We start from the raw sequence: 21,768 nt of genomic DNA on the forward strand, positions 1-21,768 counted from the left end.
ATTTTCTTTCTTTCTTTCTTTCTTTCTTTCTATTTAAATATTTGGAGACATTACTAAAGAAGAGATTGAAATACCAGGATTAATTTCATTTGAAACTTGCCAAAGTTTTTGTTGAAGGCTTGGAGGACCTGGGAATTCATGGTCAAGAATGGGGTAGTGACGAACATAGGGTGATGGATATTGTACGCCTGCTTCAATAGCATTACCAAGGTTTTCATAGTACAGTATGTCCTTGAGAGAAGTAGAGCCATTTCGATTAAAGACAACGGCGGTTGCTTCATCATCCCATGCCTTCCAATGAATCCAAGCATGTCTAAAAACAGCTTGGTATATTAAATAGGTGGCAAGATGACATAGATCGTCGATAGATCCAATATTGTTGGCCGATGCATCCTTGTTGAGTGAATGTGATACCAAATCGTCAGAGACTAATTCAATCTCTTTCCAATGGAACAATATTTTATCTTGATGCGTGACAAAAAACTCTTCGACATACTCTTTGAGTGCATTCCAGATGGCATTGTCTGCACGATCATAAGTATTGTCTTGAACCTTTGAAATCTCGTCTTCTGGTCGAGGTGTCCAACGATACGAGAGATGTCTAAACTTTTCCTCCAACATTTGAACTTGACCCTCATAGGTGAGAGCAGCAGCCATTGTAACGACACCCTTTGGCATGGGACGTACCACCAACCAATTGTTAAAGACTACACCATCTAGATGTGGCCACAACAACTCTCTAATTGGATTGTTTACAATGTTTCTATAAAATGCCATACCATAAGACTCTACTATAAAATGTACTCCAACATGTGCCCATGTTATATTATAATTAAATTCAATCATCATATAACGATCTTTAAATTCTTTCCAACCAAGTGTTGAAATTGAACTCAGAAGGTTTGAATCCAAAGATTGATCAAAACTTTGTAATCTTGATCGATCAGCATCTGATAATTCATCAGAATATATAGTTACTAGAGGTTGATCCAATTCCATTTGATAAGTTGCACCAACTATTTTTAATACATTGGTTTCTTGATCAAGACTGAATCTTAGATTAGTTCTTCTTGGTAACCATACATCTGGTTTAATTTCATAATCTCCAAATGACAGTGGTAATTCATGGGTCCATGGTTTGTTTAGGACTTTTTCAAAATGATTGTATGGACGATTACAACCACTCAAACGACGTTGTACAAAGAATTGATCAGAGTTTTTATGATCCGTTTCTCTAGTTTGTACATTTGGTGGTATCATATCCCATGCATGTTTCTCTCCTCTTGCCAACCAATAAATAATTACAAATGCTACAATGATTTCATTAAATTCATCATGAAATACAAAACTTGGACTTGGCTAAGAGAAAATAAAATAAAAAATTAATATTGAAAAATAAATAAGAGATATCATATCTTTTTTATGATTTACCTACCATTATATAATTTGGAATTTTAACGTCTGGATCAAAAACAGGTAATCTTTTCCAATATTTTACACCAAAATGATCGATTGGTGATAGGTTGACTTGAAATTGAATTGATCCCAATTGTTGGGTCTCTTCAAAATTCATCAAATCCTTTTCAAAATAGAATGAACATGCTTCCAATCCTTTTGATTTAATATCTTCTGATTTGATCAATACATTTGTACTTGAACAAGTCCTAAGTGTATCACAAAATAATGAAGGTATCTTTTCATTTATAACTTTAATTTCTATATTAATTCCTCTTTCTTTTACTAATATATTTTCTTTTAAACTAAAATATAAAGAAGAAAAATAGATAAATAAATAAATAAATAACTTTTGATTATTATTACTATTTATAATATTTACAATTTAAAAGATAAATCTTCATCCCAAAAAGTTTCAAAACTATATTGTTTACTATCTGATTGTTGTGGTACTGTATTTGATTGTAAAACATCAATCAATAAATGGTAGTATAAAGGTTCTTTAAATGTTGTTTTAATCACTTTAATTTCAATATTAATTGGAACTGGGTTATAATTATGTGACAGTTTGTTATGATACTGATCAATGATTTGATTTCTTGTTCTTCTTCTTGCATCTCTATCAGAGAATGACATTAATGATGCCAAGAATTCTCTTGATATTTGATTTATATTATTCTTTTCCATCCGTAAGTATAAACTATATATATCTATCTATATCTATATCTGTATCAATAGTTTGTTCATAGCAAATAATCTAAAAGTCAAAAGAGTGATGTGTTGGTTGGTTCAAACCATGACAAGTTCGCATCATCAAAAACATTGCAACTGTTGGTTCTGATCTCTTTTGTTATCACAAATAAATTTGTAGGGTTAGGGTTGTGGTGTGAATCTCTCTTCCTTTTTGTTGGTTTTTTTTTTTGAAGGGATTGAGCCTTCCCAACGTTTTTGGAAAGAAAGCAATCTTGATCGCTTTTTTTGAAAGCAGATTTTTTAACGCGTCAACAAAAACTTGTCAGTTTGCCCTATGCTTGTTAAAGTATAATACTGCGGCATCAGTCCAGTCTCTTTTGTCTCTTTATTTTTAAATTTAGCTAAGCGCGCTAACTGTCATCAGATCACAGTAGTCTATCTACTTACTAGTAGTAAAAACAACACATAACATAGTCATTACAAAATCCAATATTTATATATTAGAGGGTTAACATATATATATATATAGATAAGATAAGATAGATAAGATAGCTCTACCCATTCTCTCTCTCTCTTTTTTTATCCATTCACTCAAGCACCCAGACCACAAACAAACAAACAAACAAACAAACAAACAAACAAACAAACAAACAAACAAACAAACAAACAAACAAACAAACAAACACGTTTTTTTGACAACTAGCTAGCTTATAGTGTAAGTACTAACACACACCCTTTTTTATATTATTTAATTTTAAATTAAATCTAATATTGACTTACACCACCACCTACCACCATCACCCATCTATCTACACTATCCATCTTTTTTTTTTTTTTTTTGTATATCTTTCTATTCAATTATTGATTTCTTTTCTCTTTTTCTTTCTATTATATATATATATTATTTATTTCTTTTTTTAGAATACTGTATAGTTTGTGGAACTTTGGAGAATGGCATCATTATTAGATGATGAAGATGAATTGATACAATCAGGTGATGATAGTTTTATTGCGACTACTACTGCGGTCAGTACAACTGCTCTATCACATCATTCATCTGATACTGCCAATGGTCATGGCCACAATAACATCTTTGTCATAAATGCCATGGATGACAATGATATATTGATAGATACATCCTCTTCTACAACTACGACAACGACGACCACTACGACTACAACCATGACTAGTTCAATAACACCACCAATTCAACAAATACAAATGTCAGATACCGCTGATACTATCATTAATAGTACTGCAACTACTAATCAGATACCTACAACAACAACAAGTGAATTAACAAAATCAATGACACACAGTAATAATAATAATAGTATTAGTATAAGTAGTAGTAATAGTGATGTATCATCAACATGTTCATCACCATCTATTTATTCAATGGCATCAATACCAATTCTTAATCCCAAATCTAAAACGATTGTTATGGGTCGTAAAGTATCAAATGCAAATCAAATGCCACTTGCCGATTCTTCATCCATTCCAATTTCAATACCAACGTCATCGACGTCATCATCAACAATGACAACTACTTCAATGATGATGATGATGAATGGTGAACCAATGTCACCATCTGGGAAATCATATAATCAACAGATTGGATCTATAGATACACCACTTTTACAAAAGATGCATCATTCAGGATTGACAACCGATGGTTTATCATTGTCTGCACCCAATACAAATACTCCAACTTCACCTTTTTTGCCATCAACGAGCAATGGCAACAATCATCAACACAAATTATCTTCATCGTCCATTTCAGTCATGACATCACCAAACTCTATTGGATTGTCAGTTTCACCACCCGTAAATCATCCATTCAACAAATCACCAACATTGGCTGCATTTTCATTAAACAATTCACCCGATGTATCAAGAAGAAAAGGCTCACTATCTGTACATAACAACAACAAACAATTTATGGATCCACAAAATCTTACCAGTGGCTCATCCACTACTAAAAAGCCATTACGATCACCCATCCTTTCAAGTTTTCAACAACAATTAAAAGACAAGGAAAAGGAAAAATCAAAAGATGGATCAACCCAAGAAAAGCAGGGTTCAACAGGTGAAAAGGTTATGAATTTTCTTGGTAAAATGTCTCTTTCAAAAGAAAGAATGGGTAAATTGGTTCAACAATCAAAAGAAAATTATAAACATTCAAAGTAAGGAAAAAAAAAAAAAAAAAAAAAAAGGAAGGATATTTATTTATTTATTTTTATTTCTATTTTTTTTTAGTATTCAAAATCAACAATCAAATCAACAAATTAATGTACCATTTGAAGGTATATTTGGAATACCATATCGTGTAATTTTAAGATATCAAAATGAAGTTGGTAATCAAATACCATCAATACTATGTAACCTATTTAATATTTTAGAGACTAGTACTTCTCTATCAACACCAAAACTATTTAGTTTTGAAGTTGACAAGAAAGAATTGGATAATGTCGTACTACTTTTTAATCAAAATCAAGAAGTCAATCTCAAAGCATACGATGTCCACATGATTACAGAATTATTATTGGAATTTTTTTATCGTGCTCCAGAACCAATTATTGGTATAGAATTTTATGAAACTCTTTTAAATTATTATCAAACTGGTAAGGAAAAAATAGAATAGAAAATAGATAATCATTTTCTAATCTATTTTTAATTTTAATTTTCTAGAAACATTATTACATTTAATGATAAGAAAAATGAATGCACCAAATAAGTTTATATTATTTAGATTGATAAAATATTTAAAAGATGTATTGGTATATAGTAATTTTAACGAAACGACATTGGAAATGATAGTATCAAGATTCCATTTATTTATTCTAAGACCGGCATTGGGAACATTGTCACAGACATTGTCTACGATTACCGATGCACACCGAAACATTATAAAGGATATTGTTCTCTTGTTTATTCAACAGGCAGACACGCTATTCCAAACACCCGAAGAACGTTCAATATCAGAGGAATCGTTGATCCTCTATGTTGAAGAGGTGACTGCCAATCAAAAAATGTCCTCTACCAGTGCTGGAAACATGTGGATATTTCAAAAACAAATGGTTTGGCGTCCAAAGACTAGTCCAAATGGTGATCAAGATTTGGTACTGCCATTTAATAATATCTTGAAAATTCAACTCAGTGGTGGTCAACAACAAACGCATCCATCATTGAATAGTAGTGGTAGTGGTATTAGTACTAGTGGTGGTAGTATTAGTGGTAATACCTCCCCTCTACCACTCAATTCCAGAATGCTACCAACTTTTACCATCTATTGTACAAGTGATATCAAATCAATCATTACTTTTGGTTTTCAAAATATATCAACCTGTAAATTGGTTTATTGTTTTGTAAATAATATTACAAAAAATTTAACCATTACCAATAATCAACAAAAAATCTCTACAAAATTGGACATGTATCAATTAGATCTTGATAATTTACCAATTGAAATTAAACAATTATCAAAAAATCTTCAAGTATGTAAAAAAAAACAAAAAAAAAAAAAGAAAAAGAAAAAGAAAAAAAGAATATATATATTAATCATTTTTTATTTAATTATTTTAGGAATTAAATTTAAATAGGAATAAATTTAAACAATTACCAGGAGATTTGGCAAGATTAATTAATTTAAAAACAATAAGTATGGAAGAAAATAATTTGGTAGAAATTACATCTGAAATGTCGGAATTTTTAGGCAATCATATGATATCATTGGAAAATGTTAGTTTTAGTAATAATCTTTTACAATCAATACCATCATTACAAACTTGGAAGAAATTAAAAACTTTAAATATTTCAAATAATCGTTTAAAATCTTTACCAATCGATATTTTTCAGTAAGCAAAAAAGAAACATAACAAACAAATTAGAAATACTTATTTTTTTTAATTTTTTAGATTACCAAATATTGAAGTATTAAGAGCATCAAATAATTTAATTGAAGATGAAGGTATACCAAAAGTATTATCAAGTTCAAAATTAAGATCATTGGATTTGAGGGGAAATAGATTAAAGACTATAACCGATGGTATAGTTAATTTGGTAGAATTACAAATATTGACACTGCAAGACAATCAAATTGTAGAGCTTCCATCTAGTATACAAAAACTATTTAATCTATTGGAATTGAATTTGAATAATAATCAAATTCAAACACTTCCACCACAAATACTATTGTTGACCAACCTCAAAAAACTTTATCTCGATAATAATCAATTGTCATTGATATCATCTGCCATTCATCGTATGCAATCTCTTACAGAGTTGCGTCTGTCTAATAATAATATTGCAAGACTTCCACCGGGTATTGTTGCACTAAAGAAATTGGTTTCACTAGAGTTGGCAGGTAATCGTCCACTAAAGGATAATATACCTGAACGTTATATTATTCGTGGCAAGGAAGGTATATTTAGTTACTTTTCAGAGACGATGAGAGCCAATGTTCCATGTTACAAGACGCGTATTGTCATGGTTGGCAGCAAGTCGAGTGGTAAGACGAGTCTTGTCAAATGTCTACGAAAACAACCCAAGAGTCAGGTGCAAGCAATCACTCCCACCAACGTATTGGATATTCACGATTGGCAGTGTCCCATTGCTATCGACCACGACAATGGAAAGAAAAAGAAAATGGTGACGATTCATTTTTGGGAATTTGAAGGATTGACACACGATATTTCACACATTTTCTTTGTTCCCAACATTCTCTATACCATTGTCATTAATATTGGTCATTTTATCAACCCAACCAATCACCAACCCATCGACCATACAACTCAATTCAACAGTCATTTTAATCAAGTCATTACCTTTTTAAATCGAATCTATCTAAAAGATAGAAAGGCTCAAGTGTTTATAGCTGCAACACACATTGATCAATGTCACTCTAAAAAGGTAATGGAAAAGTCTGTCGATAGACTTTTATTTGATCTTAAATGTTTCTTTCCAACTCTGGTCATTAGTATCCATCCAGTTTGTCCTACCAAACCAGATGGTGATGGTATTAGTCGATTGAGACGTGAAATCAAATCGGTCATTTCAAAAAATCCAATCCTAAAACAAACCTATCCAACATCGTTTATGTTTTTCCAAGACTATCTATTGGAAGAAGCCAATATTATGCAACCACCATTGGTCACTAGAAAGAATTTAATTGCAATGGCCAAAACCATGGATCTAGATACAGAACCTCATTTCACTCAACTCAAATCACTCTTTAATAGTTTGGGTTCAATTACAAGTTTTGAACAATTCATTCGTCTAGAACCTGGTGTCTCTCCAACTCGTACCGAAATTATTTGTCTAAATCCAATTTGGCTTTCAAAATCTATTCACCTTTTATTATCTTTTAAAAACAATCAACAAATGGTTTTACAATCTGAAGAAAAAATTGGAAATTTAATTCATGGTATTTTATCTCATAGAGTTTTAAGATTTATTTGGAATCAAAATTCTCTTTATCCTGTACCAGAAAGATTCTTTTCTTTTCTCCTTAGTATTTTGGAAGCATCGGATTTATTAATTAATATCTATCAATTTGATCAAAGTCAAATTAATAATATTAATAGTAACAGTAATAATATTTCCTCAGATTCAAGAAGATTAAGTACAATAATGAAATTTACATCAGATTTGAAGGTTAGAAATGGTAGATCAAATTCATTTAATGCAAGATTGGGATGGATTTTAATTTCAAGTCATATGTTGGTTTATCCTACCACTCCACTACCAGTACCATTTGAACATGAAGGTATTTGGGAATCATTCCCAAAAAAGGATTCTGGTGTCATTCAATTTTCAAGACATTATGTATTGGATTTTATACCAAATGGTCTGTTTGGTCGGTTGATATCAAGATTGATGCAAATTTGCAACTTGGTCAAATGTTGGAAAAATATTGCCATTTTTTCCTATGAACAACAAAATGAAAGAATATTGGTTCAAGTCGATTGCAACACTATTCAAATCACTACAAGATTTGTTCAACTATCATCACTTTCCTATCAAATCTTTGATATTATGGAATCTTTGGTTTCAAAATATTACAAGGTTGGTTATCATACCATGATTGTTTGTAGTCATTGTACTGCCAATCAAGTTACCACCCCCTATCTATTTAGATTAGAAGAATGTGAATCAAGTTTAATCAAAGGTGATAACATTGTCTATTGTCAACATCATATAAAGGCAACTTTAAAAACTAGTATTTCAAATAATAATATTAATCAAAATAATAATAATCAAAATAATACTTCGTCTTCATCATTACCAACAACAATTTCTCGAAAAGATTCAAAATCATCATTATTTAGAAGAGAAAGTAAAGATTTAATAGTAATTGAACGTAAAGAATCAAAAGATCAATTTCAACAACAACAATTACTACAAAGAAGGACATCAGACATGTCAATGCCAGTACCAATTAAATCTCTATTATTGGATCATTCAATGGTAATTGATTTATTAAAAGAAATTGATTTTAAATCTATTGAATTTATTCAAGAATTGGAAGATGGTAGTAATAGTAGTAGTAGCGGTAGCGGTAGCGGCAACAGTAACGGTGGTAATAGTCAAAATGATCAATATGTAATTGGAAATACAATACTTTCAACTAGTAGTAAAATGGGAATGCTTGGAAGTTCAACATGTATCAATGTTAAAACTTTTAATACTCCTTCTATTTTAATTCCTCCACTTTTACATCAACAACAACAACAACAACAACATTCTTCAAATATTTGGTGCAACAAGATTAATCATTATTTTAGACATGAAGCTCTTTCATTGTATACATTTAGACATCCAAATATCCTATCAATCATTGGTTATTCTTTAAATCCTTTGGCTATTATTACTGAAAACCCTACATTTGGTAACAAGGCTAGTACATTATTGTCTGAATTTATTTTGGATCGTCAACGTTTTCCAGAAATTCCTTGGAGATTAAAACTTAAAATCTCTCTAGATATTGCTCAAGCTATGAATTATCTTTCTTGTCAATCTCCTCCTTTTATTTTAACTAATCTTTCTTGTTTTAATATTATTGTATGTAAATAGATAAAAAAAAAGAAAAAGAAAAAAGAATATTAATCATTTTTATTTTTTTTAAAAGTTGGAAAAATCAGATAATATAGAATCAGAAGGAATAATTGCAAAATTATCAGATTTATCAAATCTATCAATTTTACCATCATTATTTCCAATTGATACGTCACCAAAATCATGGCAAGCACCTGAAATTTTATTAAGAACAGATTATCATGAATTAACAGATGTTTATTCATTTGGTATTATTCTTTATGAATTATTAACAAGATCAATTGCTTTTCAAGATCAAGAAAGATTTTCTGTAACCTATCCTATCTCTAAAAAACAAAAACAAAAAAACAAAAATATTAATTTTCTCTTTTTTTTTCTTTTTTATTTTTATTTTTTTATTTTTAGAATTTAGTAATAAATGGACAAAGACCAACAATACCAACAGATTGTTTACCATCATATGGAGATTTAATTAAAGATTGTTGGAATGGGGATCCATTAAATAGACCAACTTTTTTGGATATTATGAATCGATTGGTATTGATTAAAAAGGAATTGGAGAGTAAAGAAAATAATTATGGATCACTTTCATCAGACAATAATATCTATTCAAATCTTCCACTACCAAGTGGAGGATCAGTCATGTATGGAGACAGTCTCTATCACTATGGTGGTTGGATGGGTGGTAGTTCAAAGCCACATTCCAACGTCTATGTATTGAATCTAAAGTCTATGATTCTCGAGGAAAAGCTATCGGTCGTCTTGGCCAACAAACAAGATCCAACCTATAATGCCTTCCAAAAACACATGCAATCGGAATTTAACGAAGAGAATCTACTATTTTATGAAGCCATTCGTAATTTTAGACACTTGCCCGATGCCACCACCCAAGACCGAGAAGTCATTCGAAATACTGCCATTAAAATCTATAATGTATTTATTGGTGAAAACGCTCCCAAAGAAATCAATCTACCTTTTGCTCTCAAACAAGATTTGAAAAAAAGTATTTCAGAATATCAACAAATTGAACAACAATTATTATTACAAGGAGGAAATGGACAACAACAACAAGGAAATGGACAATTATCACCAAGTATTATTGGTATTACAAATATTATTTCAGTTAATATATTTAATGATACAATGGGATATATTTTATCATCGCTAGAGGATAGTTTTCATCGATTTAAATTTAATTCTCCTGCCAATAATACATCGACTGCCAAGAATGGTTGGCAAATACTACAATGTGCAAAGAGCAAGTTTACTCCTCCACCTACTGTTGGTCACTCTAGTTTGCTTTGGAAAGATAATCTAGTGGTACTTGGTGGTTGGTTTGATGGATCACGTAATTTGAATCAAATCTATATGTTGTCACTTTCAAAATTGGAATGGACAATGCGTAATTGTACAGGTGACATTCCTCCCTCTTCTCAAGATGCTCTCAACGCTACTCTGAGTGGTGATTATATCATACTCTACTATGAAAGAGCAAAACATCAAATATTTAGATTGGATTTGGATACTTTTAATTGGATTAGTATTAAATTGAAAAATTAAAAATAAAGAAAAAGAAAAAGAAAAATAATTTATTTATATAGTAGTAGAAAATGACTCTTTTCTTTTTTTATCAATTACCATTTGATTTAAATAATCAAATGAATAATGATTTTGAAATTCTTTAAATTCTATTATTTCTGATGGTCTAAAAAAGAAATAAATGTCATGAATTAATAAATTGAAAAGAAAGAAGGAGGACTTTTTGATTAACTTACACATTTTTAGATTTGTAAAAGAAAGAAATTGGATCTATTGGCCAATCAAATTTTCTTTGACTATTTGGTCTAAAAGTAAAACTACTCATTCTATTATTTATTTGGGTCTTTGGTATAGATGGTAACCTCTTGACGACTTTTTTAGGGACACTTGAACTTGTTAAAGATTTGCTATGATGTTGATTTAATTTGAAACTTGTCTTGTCTGAAGACATTTGTAGTTGTTGAAGTTGCTGTAGTTGAATGATGAAATGATGTTGAAACATGGTTTAAATAGGCATTGGTTTCGACCATGACTGAACGATTTGAACCTATGCCATCTGACTGACCGATGATATTTAATAGTGGTCACATGGCTTCATTGATCAGCCCAGCAAGAAGATATTTTGGGACAAGGATTTTTTTTGAATTTTTTTTTTTTTTCATCGAGCAATCTTTTCGACTATTGCTTCGTTTTTTTAATTGAGAAGAGTATTAGAATAGAATGAGAGGAAGATAACAGTGAATAGATACAGATATGGAGGGAAAGAGATATTATATGTATATATGATAAGTACAGAACAAGCACAGAATAACAATAAAAGTGTTTTAGGCTCTTATATAGCCATCACGAGACGGATGGCGACCTCGTGGCGGTTAGTTCCCAGGTACTAATGCTCGATTTATTAGGTTAGATACGATAGTTAAATAATGAATGTAATGGATGGTGATATCTTATTCCCTATCGAGAATAGGATTCTTCATATGGAGGATAAGACCAGACACATCTATTCTACACATAGTCACCAACTATAAACCCGAAGCACTTTTTTTCGATCAAGAAGCTTCTACTATTGCGAGGTAATAAAAAAGTTGCATTATTGCTTTGCTCTACTGAGATTCGAACTCAGATGAAGGGATTCAGAGTCCCCTATACTAACCCTTATATGATAGAGCATTTTTAAGGTTTTTTCGCTATCGAACTCAGATGAAGGGATTCAGAGTCCCCTATACTAACCCTTATATGATAGACCCTACTAGCAGTATATTTGTCGTAGCAGCTTTCTAGTACTAGTAATGAATGAAAATTCATTTTTTTTTTTCCACATAAGGTCCAGCAAGTTTGAATCAGAACAAGACATGAAAGATAAAAAAAATGAGGAATATTTTATAATTTATATTATGTATGCAGATTTACTTGTAGATCGTCACAGTCCTTGTTGTTTATCTAGTATGTTACTTGACTTCGCGTCCGCATATATAATTTGATTGTACCTGGGTGCGCCAACTTTGTGGTTCTGGTATGTGGTTGTAACCAAATTTTTTTTTGGTTTGAGAGGATGGATATACATGTTGGAGCAGGCTTGCTGGGATATTTTGTTTAGTTTAAGTGAACTTGATAAAGATATGATATTGAAAAGTAATAGATGGCATCAGAATTACGACTAGGACCAAAAAATATTGTTAATTTATTCTTTCTATCCAATTGGTTCCCTAGTTTATTTAATAGTTGGAATGGTTGGATGGGAGAACAGGCAATTGGGTTGACAAAAGGATAGATGATAATAAATCGATTAGACTTTATAGGGAAGATGTCAGAGAATTTCACTATGAATTAATATATTTATGAATCAAAAAAGCCCCTTTCTTTGCCAGTTTTGGTAAGCTGAAATGAATCGAAAAGAACAACAAAAGAACAACAAAAGAACAACAAACAAAAGAACAACAAACAAAAGAACAACAAACAAAAGAACAACAAACAAAAGAACAACAAACAAAAGAACAACAAACAAAAGAACAACAAACAAAAGAACAACAAACAAAAGAACAACAAACAAAAGAACAACAAACAAAAGAACAACAAACAAAAGAACAACAAACAAAAGAACAACAAACAAAAGAACAACAAACAAAAGAACAACAAACAAAAGAACAACAAACAAAAGAACAACAAACAAAAGAACAACAAACAAAAGAACAACAAACAAAAGATTTTGAATGATGCAGGGGTTGAACCTGCGACCTATTGGTTCGTAGCCAATCGCTCTTCCAACTGAGCTAAACATCCACTGACTCTTGTGTTTTTGGATATGTTTTTGGCGTATTTATACGCTGTACCCCATCTAAAGTTATCAACAATCGGCAGTCCTTCCAAAGGTCATCAGCCCCTACCAAACGGGCTTTGTCCCAGGACGTCTGATCCACGACAATCTGATCGTCATGAACCAAGCACTCGAGACAAACAAGGACAACAAAGAGGCCATCACCACTCTCTACGACTTTTCCAAGGCATTCGATTCTGTCTCCCACCTTGCCATCCAACGAACCTTGACCAAGATGGGTGCTCCACCACTGATAGTCAACGCTGTTATGTCCATGCTAGCAGACTCTTCAGTCCGTGTACGAGTAGGAGACTCGCTGTCTGAACCATTCCACACCGTCAGAGGCACAAAGCAAGGTGATCCAATATCACCGACGCTATTCGCCCTCATCGCCGAGCCATTGGCGAGAAGCATCATCAACGACGGTCGCATACAAGGTTTGCCAATCGACACCACAACTGCAAAGCCACCAGTCTCTCTCTCTATGCTCCCACCGCCAGCTTTCGGAACCAAACAGAGAAAGCCACCGCCTCTTGTCCACCTCAACTGGGTAAAGCTACTCCAGTTTGCCGACGACACGTCTACATTTGCCAAAAACATCCAAGAATTTAAACTAATGGACGAATGGATTCAGCTGTTCTGTAAAGCTACATCATCCAAAGTCAACACTGACAAATGTGTGATCATGTCACCTGGCAGTCCAACCAATTTACCGTACCCACTGATGGACAAGGAAAGTAAAGAACGATACCTCGGCTATTACTTTAACCAGTTTGGTTTGGTACCACACCTTCCAGAGCGTATTGACAAGGTAATCAACGATTTGATTAGATGGAAACCTAAACACAACAATAACTATAGAGGTAAATTAGCTTTGCTCAAAACATATGGTCTGTCACAATTAAATTATTTTACGTACCTTGAATCACCTAGTCACGAGGCAATCACCAGATTGGAAAAGGTTATTGATTGGTTCATGTTCAGCAACGACCGTCAGTACGACCCAACCAAGCCAACCAAAAGAACCATGTCCAAGAAACGATCGACCAAGGTGGTCTCAATCTCTGGGACCTCAACGCTAGATTCCGTGCCCAAAAGGCATGGATGTTCGAAAGGTTCCTCCACGAGGTAAAGAACGACCGAGTTGCAAAGGTTTCATTTGCCCAATCATGGATGGACCAACTCAACCAAGACAAACCAAACGATTTTGTCCGCCTCTGCCGCAGCGAGTGGGAAAAGCTTACCCAACCCTACGACGTCAGCAGAGAGGCTGTACCCAAGCCAGCAATGGAACCAGACAAAAGAGGAAGATTACCTCTCAAACAAGTGTACCTCCAAAGGCTGACCATAGCCAACGAAAAGTGGAATGTGTACGACCCGACCCCAGGCCAAAAGATCTTAGCAACCGACGACAGAGTGTATCCAATGAATGCACTAGCTGCTCTCTCTATCATCGTACTACCAAAGGGTCGAGATCTGGTTTGGAAGTATGTAACCAAATGTCTCCCGCTCGTCAGGGGCGACCCAGTCGCTTCAATCTGTGTACCCTTCATCTATAATCGATCACCTCAACCTCATTCTTCTCATCCTCCTCAACACCTTCATCTTCTTCTATTCTCTCTTCATCTATCAATAATAATATTAATAATATAATAATTTACTAAATAATAATAATAACATTGAATAATTATTTTACACAAAATTACAGCCTTTTGCGCTGAATAATTATATAACACAATATTACAGCCTAAAGTGCTGAGAAAAAAAAAAAAAAAAAAAAAAAAAAAAAATAGCGATATCTTTAACCAATTTATTTTTAGAACAAGCAACAATCCAAAACAATCCAACATGCTTGATACTATACAAAAAAAGATACATGATCAACGTCCATACAACATGTATCATAGACATGGACAACCCCCCAGAACAAATTAACTTTAATTCTTCTCGAGATAATCTTTATTTCTTGCTGGTCAATTAAAAAGTATAATTAATAAAACTTTGTAACTTCTGAGTACTACTCTTCCCGATAGGAGAGAACAGGAAAAGAATTACTTTAAAAAAAAATTTTTATACCCCCCGATAGGAGAGAACATGAATTGATCGTCAAAGTTTGCGAGTATCCAGAGTGGTATGCAAGGCGATCCAATGTCACCGAAGCTATTTTCCCTCATCGCCGAGCCATTGGAGAGAAGGAAAATTAATGACGACGTCGGGTTATACAATCGATGGCAAAGACTCCAGTCTCTCTGTGCTCCCATGGCCAGCTTTTGGAATCCAAACAGCAAAAGCTCTTGTCCATCTGAACTGGATAAAGCTACTCCAGTTGGCTGACATTTGCCAAAAACGATACCTCGGTTTGGTTTGGTACCACATCTTGTTTTGTTGTTGGCCGACTGATTGTTAAATAAATAAATAAATAAACTATTCAACTTTAACTTGATCTAATACACATATGCTACAGTAGTTATCGAATACTGTAGGCACATAGTCTGATGAGAAGCTCTTATAGTAGTATATGATATCACCAGACAAGTCTTGCCAACTGCACAGCCACCAACTACTACACATTTAATTGCTTGCATGATTATTATATTTTTGATTGTTATTATTATTATTTGCTACTTGATACAACCAATGAATTAGTATTATTTTTGATGCAAACTCTACGCAGACAATGAGTTATTACCAACACTTGAGAGAAAAGAATAGATATCACTATTCAAGGTGGTTCTTGATTCCAATAGATTGAACTAAAACGTTTTAGTTCAATCTATTGGAATCAAGAACCACCTTGACTGCACTTGGAATCTACCAATGAATGCACTAGTTGCTACCAAAGGGTCGAGATCTGGTTGGAAGTATGTAACCAAATGTCTCCCGCTCGTTAGGGGTGACTCTGTCGCCGCCATCGGTGTGTCGTGAGGCAAAGATGAATCTTCCAAGCATTTGTTCTTTCAATGCAAGTAGACCACGCTTACCAGTGAAGACACTGAAAGAGGTTACTGCTGCCAACAACATTCCACCACCAGTTTGGGACATCACACTCCTCAACCTCCAACAAACTCCAATGACTATCAACTTGATCGCTGCAACACTCGAACGAATATGGTTCCGCGACGTAATGATCTACGTCACCAAAGAGATGAACCATTCACTGAACAATACCTGCGAGCTAGATTGCTAAATGATTTGTGACATATAATAAAAGTAAATTGGGACAAGACGTTAGAATTATGTAATCGATGGCATTTGGCTCTAATGAACCAAACCGATGAATCAGTAATACAATTACAACGAATTCAAACTATCATCTACTGTTTACAAGATCCACTTCTCATCCTCCTCACCACCTTCATCCTCTTCCATTCTCTCTATATCTATCAATAATAATAATATAATAATCAACTAAATAAAAATAACAACATTGAATAAAAAATACAAAATAAACTCCACGAGAAAAACAAAAAAAAAATAGTAGATTTATTTTTAGACAAACAACAATCCAACTATTAACCAAACTAAATACAATTCTATTTATTTATTTTTATACAACAAAGAAATCAATAAAGTTTAACCTTTGAAACATTCCAAAAGTCATGAATGAAGTGCCAAAATTTTATTTGATTCAAAACATGGATAAAAATAGAAATCAAGAATACATTTTAAAACTCTCGAGTTTTTGGTGCTAATGACATGATTTTAATGGAATTGGAACCACTAATTTGAATAAAACATTTGATGTGATTTTTATGGTTTTTATTGGTCAAATCATTTGGTTTGTTTTTGATCACAATTTGATATAGAATTTTATGAAATGTAATTAAAATGTAACGCCTGAAGTTAAGAATGCAGAGATATCTAAAAAAAAGCCAAAGAACAAAACCTGAACATGGAAAGGGCAAAAGATTTCAAAACAAAAAAAAAACTGGTTGTTTTTTTCGACCAACCATTAGGCATGTTTTGATGATCAGAATTTGATGGAAATTGATGAAACTTGGATAGAAATGTAGCCCTTGGCGTGGAGAATGCAGAGATGGCTAAATAAAAGCCAAAGAAAAAAACCTCGGAGGCAGCATAGATAACAGCAATACAATTGCTCATTGCAGGGATCGAACCTGCGACCGCGGCGTTATTAGCACCGTGCTCTACCGACTGAGCTAAACGAGCAATTTTTCGATGATGTTGATATTCATTTTTCGCGTTTTCACGCGATTTTCCCACACTACTACTCTTCCCGATAGGAGAGAACAGGAAAAGAATTACTTTAAAAAAAAACGATTTTCCCCCACAGAACCTTTTTAATCTAAAACCCTATTGTCAGAATTTTGCATATCTCGCCCAAGAGCGGAGTGCACTCCATTGGACAAAGCGAGGCATCGGACTCTGGGACATGAACGTCAGACATGTTGCGCAAAAGGCTCCAATGATGAATCGTCCATCATTTCCTCATCGACCCTTCCAACAATCCCAATTCCGCAGGGTGTAGACCAACCATATACTCGTCGAGTACCTACGCCCAGGCACCCTCTCCAACAGTTCTTCATACTTCCAAACATGTTGGGAAGCATGGTTTCAACTGTACCGTTCCACGCACGACAATGCATTCACCGAGTTTGCCCTACCTTCCAAAGCACATCTCTTCCAAGGAGGGACCAGACCAACCAAATACACCAATCGAATTAAAAAAAATCTACTCTGCTCTCCAACCAGACTACCAAAGGACAACCAAAAGACCGTTGTTCAAAGGGAGATAGAGGTTCTCTTTGGTACCAAATGAAGTAGCAATCGTTACCCAACGATTCAAAACTATAATCTATCTTGAATATCTCAAACTGATCGCAAACTTTAGCAAATTCTCTGTCGAGAGTTGAGAAAAAGTTCAATTTATTCAAAAAAAAAAAACAAAAAAGTTTAATGGTACATGTTATTAAAACTGCTCGTAAAGAGTATTTATAATCATGTAATCTCATGCAAGAAAAAAGAAATCAGTAAAGAAAAAACCAGTATCTCCACAACAAAAACAAACATGTAGTACTAGTAGTATTGCTACTACTACAACACCTGCTGTTGATGTTGTCAATACAGCAGCAGTAGAGTCAACCAGTACTACAACAACACCAACACCACCCAAAACCAACTATAACAAAAAAGAAGGTGAGTATCAGTTGCTCGCGTAATCACGATCGTCATACTATATGCAGTACCTATAAACACACTGGCAAATGGCAAGATTGTCAAGTATGCAAAAAGGGAGCCACCAACGACCGAAGCCACGTATATTCATGGTGCCACCAACGAATACAACTTTGAAAAACTTAACCTAAAACCAATCGCTTTCCGTTGTGTCATGTGTAATCACACATCTACTCAAAATTTTGATTTCCCAACGATGGGTCCAAATGGTTTCTTGTAATAACTATATAGATACTTGGTAAATATATAATTAGTTGAGAGGTATATAATAATAATAATATATAGATATATGAATATATAGATAGTAATAATGTCTTTAGATTAGATTGTAAATGATTATTTAATTATAATAATAAAAGATGAATTAATGTTTATTGATTTCATTGGTCTTTTATAGTTTGTTGTTCGAGACGACTAACCGACAATAGTTTAGTCGTTAGTATTTTATCCAGCATACTTTCTATATTTGGCACCAGGATTAAGTATGTTGATAATTAGATGAAATATCATTGACTAATCATTGAACTGTACTTTAATTTACAATCTGAATCTAACATTTCTATTGTAAAAAATGTATTCCTTGTTAAAATAAAACTAAAAATAAAATAAAATACGCATAGATAGATAATAGTTTATATGATTATTTCAAAAATAATAGAACAAAAAAAAAACGCGGGCTTTTTTGTAAAGAGTCAGTGACATACTCGAAAAAGAAGATATCTTTTTATTTATTTATTTATTTATATATGTATATAGTAAAGTAATGTCACAAAGATTGGCATCACAAAGAGGAGGAGGAAAACCTGCAGCATCACAAAGAGGGAGAGGTGGTGTAACATCTACACCACAAAGAGGAGGAGGAGGAAGAGGAAGAAACATTGTCATTGAAGACGACGATGACTCTTCATCATCATCTTATGAAGAATCATCAGATGATGATTATGATAGTGAAGATTCAGATCAAGATCAAAAGAAAAGAAAGAGATCAGCACCTACAAGTATGAAGAGTAGATAGATAGATAGATAACTTTTATTTCAAGATTGACTGATTTTGATTTATTTTCCCTTTAGGAGGAGGTAAAACATCAACAACATCAACACAATCATCAAGATCATCACAAGCAAAGAAAAAGGCAAAATCAGGATCACAAGCAGAGATTGCATCAAAACTTACAGCAGAAGAGATTGAAAAGTTGATTGATGAATTTGTAAGATATGTATTGTTTTTGGATAGAAAGAGAACACCAATCACTCGTGCTGAAATTGTTTCAAAAGTATTACCAAACTATAGAGATAGAAATTTAGTTTCTAAAGTTTTTCAAAATGTAAATATAGAAAGAAATCATTTGATCTATCTATTTATTTATTAATCTATTTATTTTTTATTTTTCTTTTAAAGGGAAAATATAAATTAAAATCAGTATTTGGATATGAATTAAAAGAAACAAAGAAAGATATGGGAGGCGTAAACAATGAAAAAGAGCCATCATTTTTTATTCTTTGTAATACATTGCCATTGGATTTATTGAATGAAATCAAATCAATTGATCCAGTGGTAAATGAAGTGGTTGAATTGTCAAACATGGAAAAGAGTCTATTGATTATCGTATTGGCAGTCATCCTACTAGAGAATGGAAAGTTTTTAGAGTCCAACATTCTATATGAAAAAATTGCTCGTTTGGGATTCGAAGTTGGTAAACAACATCCCATCTTTGGTGAATGGGAAAAGGTTTTGGATAAACTAGTCAAAGAGGTTTATTTGACGAGAAAACAAGAAACCACCAAAGATGGTGATAAAATAGCTGTCTATCGTTTTGGACCTCGTTCATCGATTGAAACATCAAAAAGAAAAATATTACGTGTCATTTCTGATGTCTATGGAAATGAAGGTGAAATTGATCCAATCTTATTAAAATCAATTGATCTTGATGATGATGATGAAAGTGAAAATGAAAATCAAAATAGAAATAATAATAATAATCAAAATAATAATAATAATAATAATAATAATAATAATAATAATAATAATAATAGAAATAATCAAAATAATAATGGTACATCAACAACAAATAATAGAATTCAAACAAGACAACAAACAAGAAAACAAGAATCATCAAGTGAAGAAGATTCAGATGTAACTGATGAATCATCAAGTGAAGAAGAATCACAACCAACAACAAGAAGATCAACTCAAACTAGAGGAGGAAATTCACAACAACAATCATCTCAATCATCTCAATCATCAAATAGAGGTAGAATCCCAGTAAGACAACAACAACAACCAATAAATAAAAGAAGATAAAATATTTATTTATTAAACCAGTAAATATAAATCTTTTTGGTTTTGGTTGGTGCTAGTTTGATCAACTAGAGTGTTTTTGAGTGTCTAAAACCAATTGAAAAGTTTGAATTAACCCCCCACTTGAAACGGTCACATTTGATCTTGCGGGTAATACTGCCACGATTGTGGCTGATAAAATGTCTTGGTGGCAAGTATTCTGTTTTGGTAGAGTAGACAATGTCATTTGATTCTACGATACAGTTTGGAATATGAGTGAGATCTAGACCTCCTTTAAGCTTATCAAATGCGAGCAGGATCATTTTGAACGTTTGGCCGTTGATAGGATAGTTGTTGTTGTTGTTGTTGCCTACTACCTTGTTCAACTTGATACCATCATTGGCAGATTGACTTTCAATGTTGTATGTCTCGCTTTGATCACGATACACTGATGCAATCACAACAGTGGTGTGTTCCCATTTGATGGGTGACGTATCATCACGAACCAGAGTACCAGACAACTTTAATTTCCATAAAGTCCTAATTCCATTCTCAGTGACAACATCTGGACCTGAAAGAAGGACCATTTTCATTCCTTGCAATTCGTCGTCGGTAAACTCGTAAGAGACAACAACCTTAAGAGAAGCAGCCCTCTTTTTTGACTTGGATCTAACAGCAGGATTCTTTTTTGGTACCACTCTGCTTTCAATATTACAATTGTCTTGAACCAACAGAATATTGTCAGATGGTAAACTCTTGCCGATTAATGAATTCTCCAACAATTGTGACAAAGCATCAGAATACGAGTTACAAGGACTTGACGACAGAGCTGATGACTGGGACGATGACACCAACGATGATTGAAAACCCTTATAGAAAGAATTTCTTAATGCCAAATGCGAAATCAGAGCTGTTGATATTGAAAGACTAAATTGACTTTTAACATCACATGTTAGGTTGTTGAGTTGTTGTTGTTGTTGTTGTTGTTCTTGTTGTTCTTGTTGTTTCAATTGCTCTGTTTGTTCAATTAACTCTATTACTTGACGAGCATCCATATTCATAATAACATCCATAAGATCTTGTGACATTTTTGAAAAATATTAAAAAGATTAAAGATTGATTTATAAAAAGCAATTGTAGCGATGATATATATAAATATATAAATAAGTGATGATTGAGATTTATTATTTGTAGTGGTATATAAAAATATAAGTAACGATTTTTTGGTTTGAAA

At 32.9% G+C, this 21,768-nt stretch overlaps 6 protein-coding genes and 2 non-coding genes across 8 annotated transcripts; 3 read left to right on the forward strand and 5 right to left on the reverse strand.

Annotated features, from left to right (window-relative positions):
• Nucleotides 1-33: 33 nt before the first annotated feature.
• On the reverse strand, nt 34-2,142 carry DFA_00910 (uncharacterized protein; the record flags this gene model as incomplete). Its single annotated transcript, XM_004358833.1, has 3 exons — nt 34-1,359; nt 1,436-1,760; nt 1,838-2,142. 3 exons carry the CDS (start codon nt 2,140-2,142, stop codon nt 34-36), a joined length of 1,956 nt encoding a protein of 651 aa, XP_004358890.1.
• Nucleotides 2,143-3,099: 957 nt separating this feature from the next.
• roco10 (Kelch repeat-containing protein) lies at nt 3,100-10,764 on the forward strand (the record flags this gene model as incomplete). Its single annotated transcript, XM_004358834.1, has 7 exons — nt 3,100-4,334; nt 4,408-4,772; nt 4,840-5,645; nt 5,734-6,005; nt 6,066-9,210; nt 9,278-9,514; nt 9,610-10,764. The coding sequence occupies 7 exons, from the start codon at nt 3,100-3,102 to the stop codon at nt 10,762-10,764; spliced, it is 7,215 nt and encodes a 2,404-aa protein (XP_004358891.1).
• Nucleotides 10,765-10,858: 94 nt separating this feature from the next.
• On the reverse strand, nt 10,859-11,245 carry DFA_00912 (uncharacterized protein; the record flags this gene model as incomplete). Its single annotated transcript, XM_004358835.1, has 2 exons — nt 10,859-10,883; nt 10,980-11,245. The coding sequence occupies 2 exons, from the start codon at nt 11,243-11,245 to the stop codon at nt 10,859-10,861; spliced, it is 291 nt and encodes a 96-aa protein (XP_004358892.1).
• A 1,708-nt stretch (nt 11,246-12,953) lies between these two features.
• Nucleotides 12,954-13,026, reverse strand: DFA_00914. Its single transcript has one exon. It is a non-coding gene; the product is annotated as a tRNA-Arg (tRNA).
• Nucleotides 13,027-13,295: 269 nt separating this feature from the next.
• On the forward strand, nt 13,296-14,995 carry DFA_00915 (Group-specific antigen; the record flags this gene model as incomplete). Its single annotated transcript, XM_004358836.1, has 3 exons — nt 13,296-13,497; nt 14,073-14,547; nt 14,881-14,995. The coding sequence occupies 3 exons, from the start codon at nt 13,296-13,298 to the stop codon at nt 14,993-14,995; spliced, it is 792 nt and encodes a 263-aa protein (XP_004358893.1).
• Nucleotides 14,996-17,157: 2,162 nt separating this feature from the next.
• On the reverse strand, nt 17,158-17,230 carry DFA_00916. The gene has a single exon. It is a non-coding gene; the product is annotated as a tRNA-Ile (tRNA).
• Nucleotides 17,231-17,977: 747 nt separating this feature from the next.
• Nucleotides 17,978-20,558, forward strand: DFA_00917 (uncharacterized protein; the record flags this gene model as incomplete). The annotated part of the gene is made up of 8 exons (XM_004358837.1): nt 17,978-18,009; nt 18,096-18,217; nt 18,265-18,465; nt 18,558-18,584; nt 18,616-18,652; nt 19,013-19,254; nt 19,328-19,581; nt 19,656-20,558. 8 exons carry the CDS (start codon nt 17,978-17,980, stop codon nt 20,556-20,558), a joined length of 1,818 nt encoding a protein of 605 aa, XP_004358894.1.
• Nucleotides 20,559-20,623: 65 nt separating this feature from the next.
• On the reverse strand, nt 20,624-21,622 carry DFA_00918 (uncharacterized protein; the record flags this gene model as incomplete). Its single annotated transcript, XM_004358838.1, has 1 exon — nt 20,624-21,622. One exon carries the CDS (start codon nt 21,620-21,622, stop codon nt 20,624-20,626), a length of 999 nt encoding a protein of 332 aa, XP_004358895.1.
• Nucleotides 21,623-21,768: the final 146 nt, after the last annotated feature.

The sequence above is a fragment of the Cavenderia fasciculata genome, assembly GCF_000203815.1.
Source record: "Cavenderia fasciculata unplaced genomic scaffold Scf_Dfasci-F-a-25c12.r2-5, whole genome shotgun sequence".
Lineage (NCBI taxonomy): Eukaryota > Evosea > Eumycetozoa > Acytosteliales > Cavenderiaceae > Cavenderia > Cavenderia fasciculata.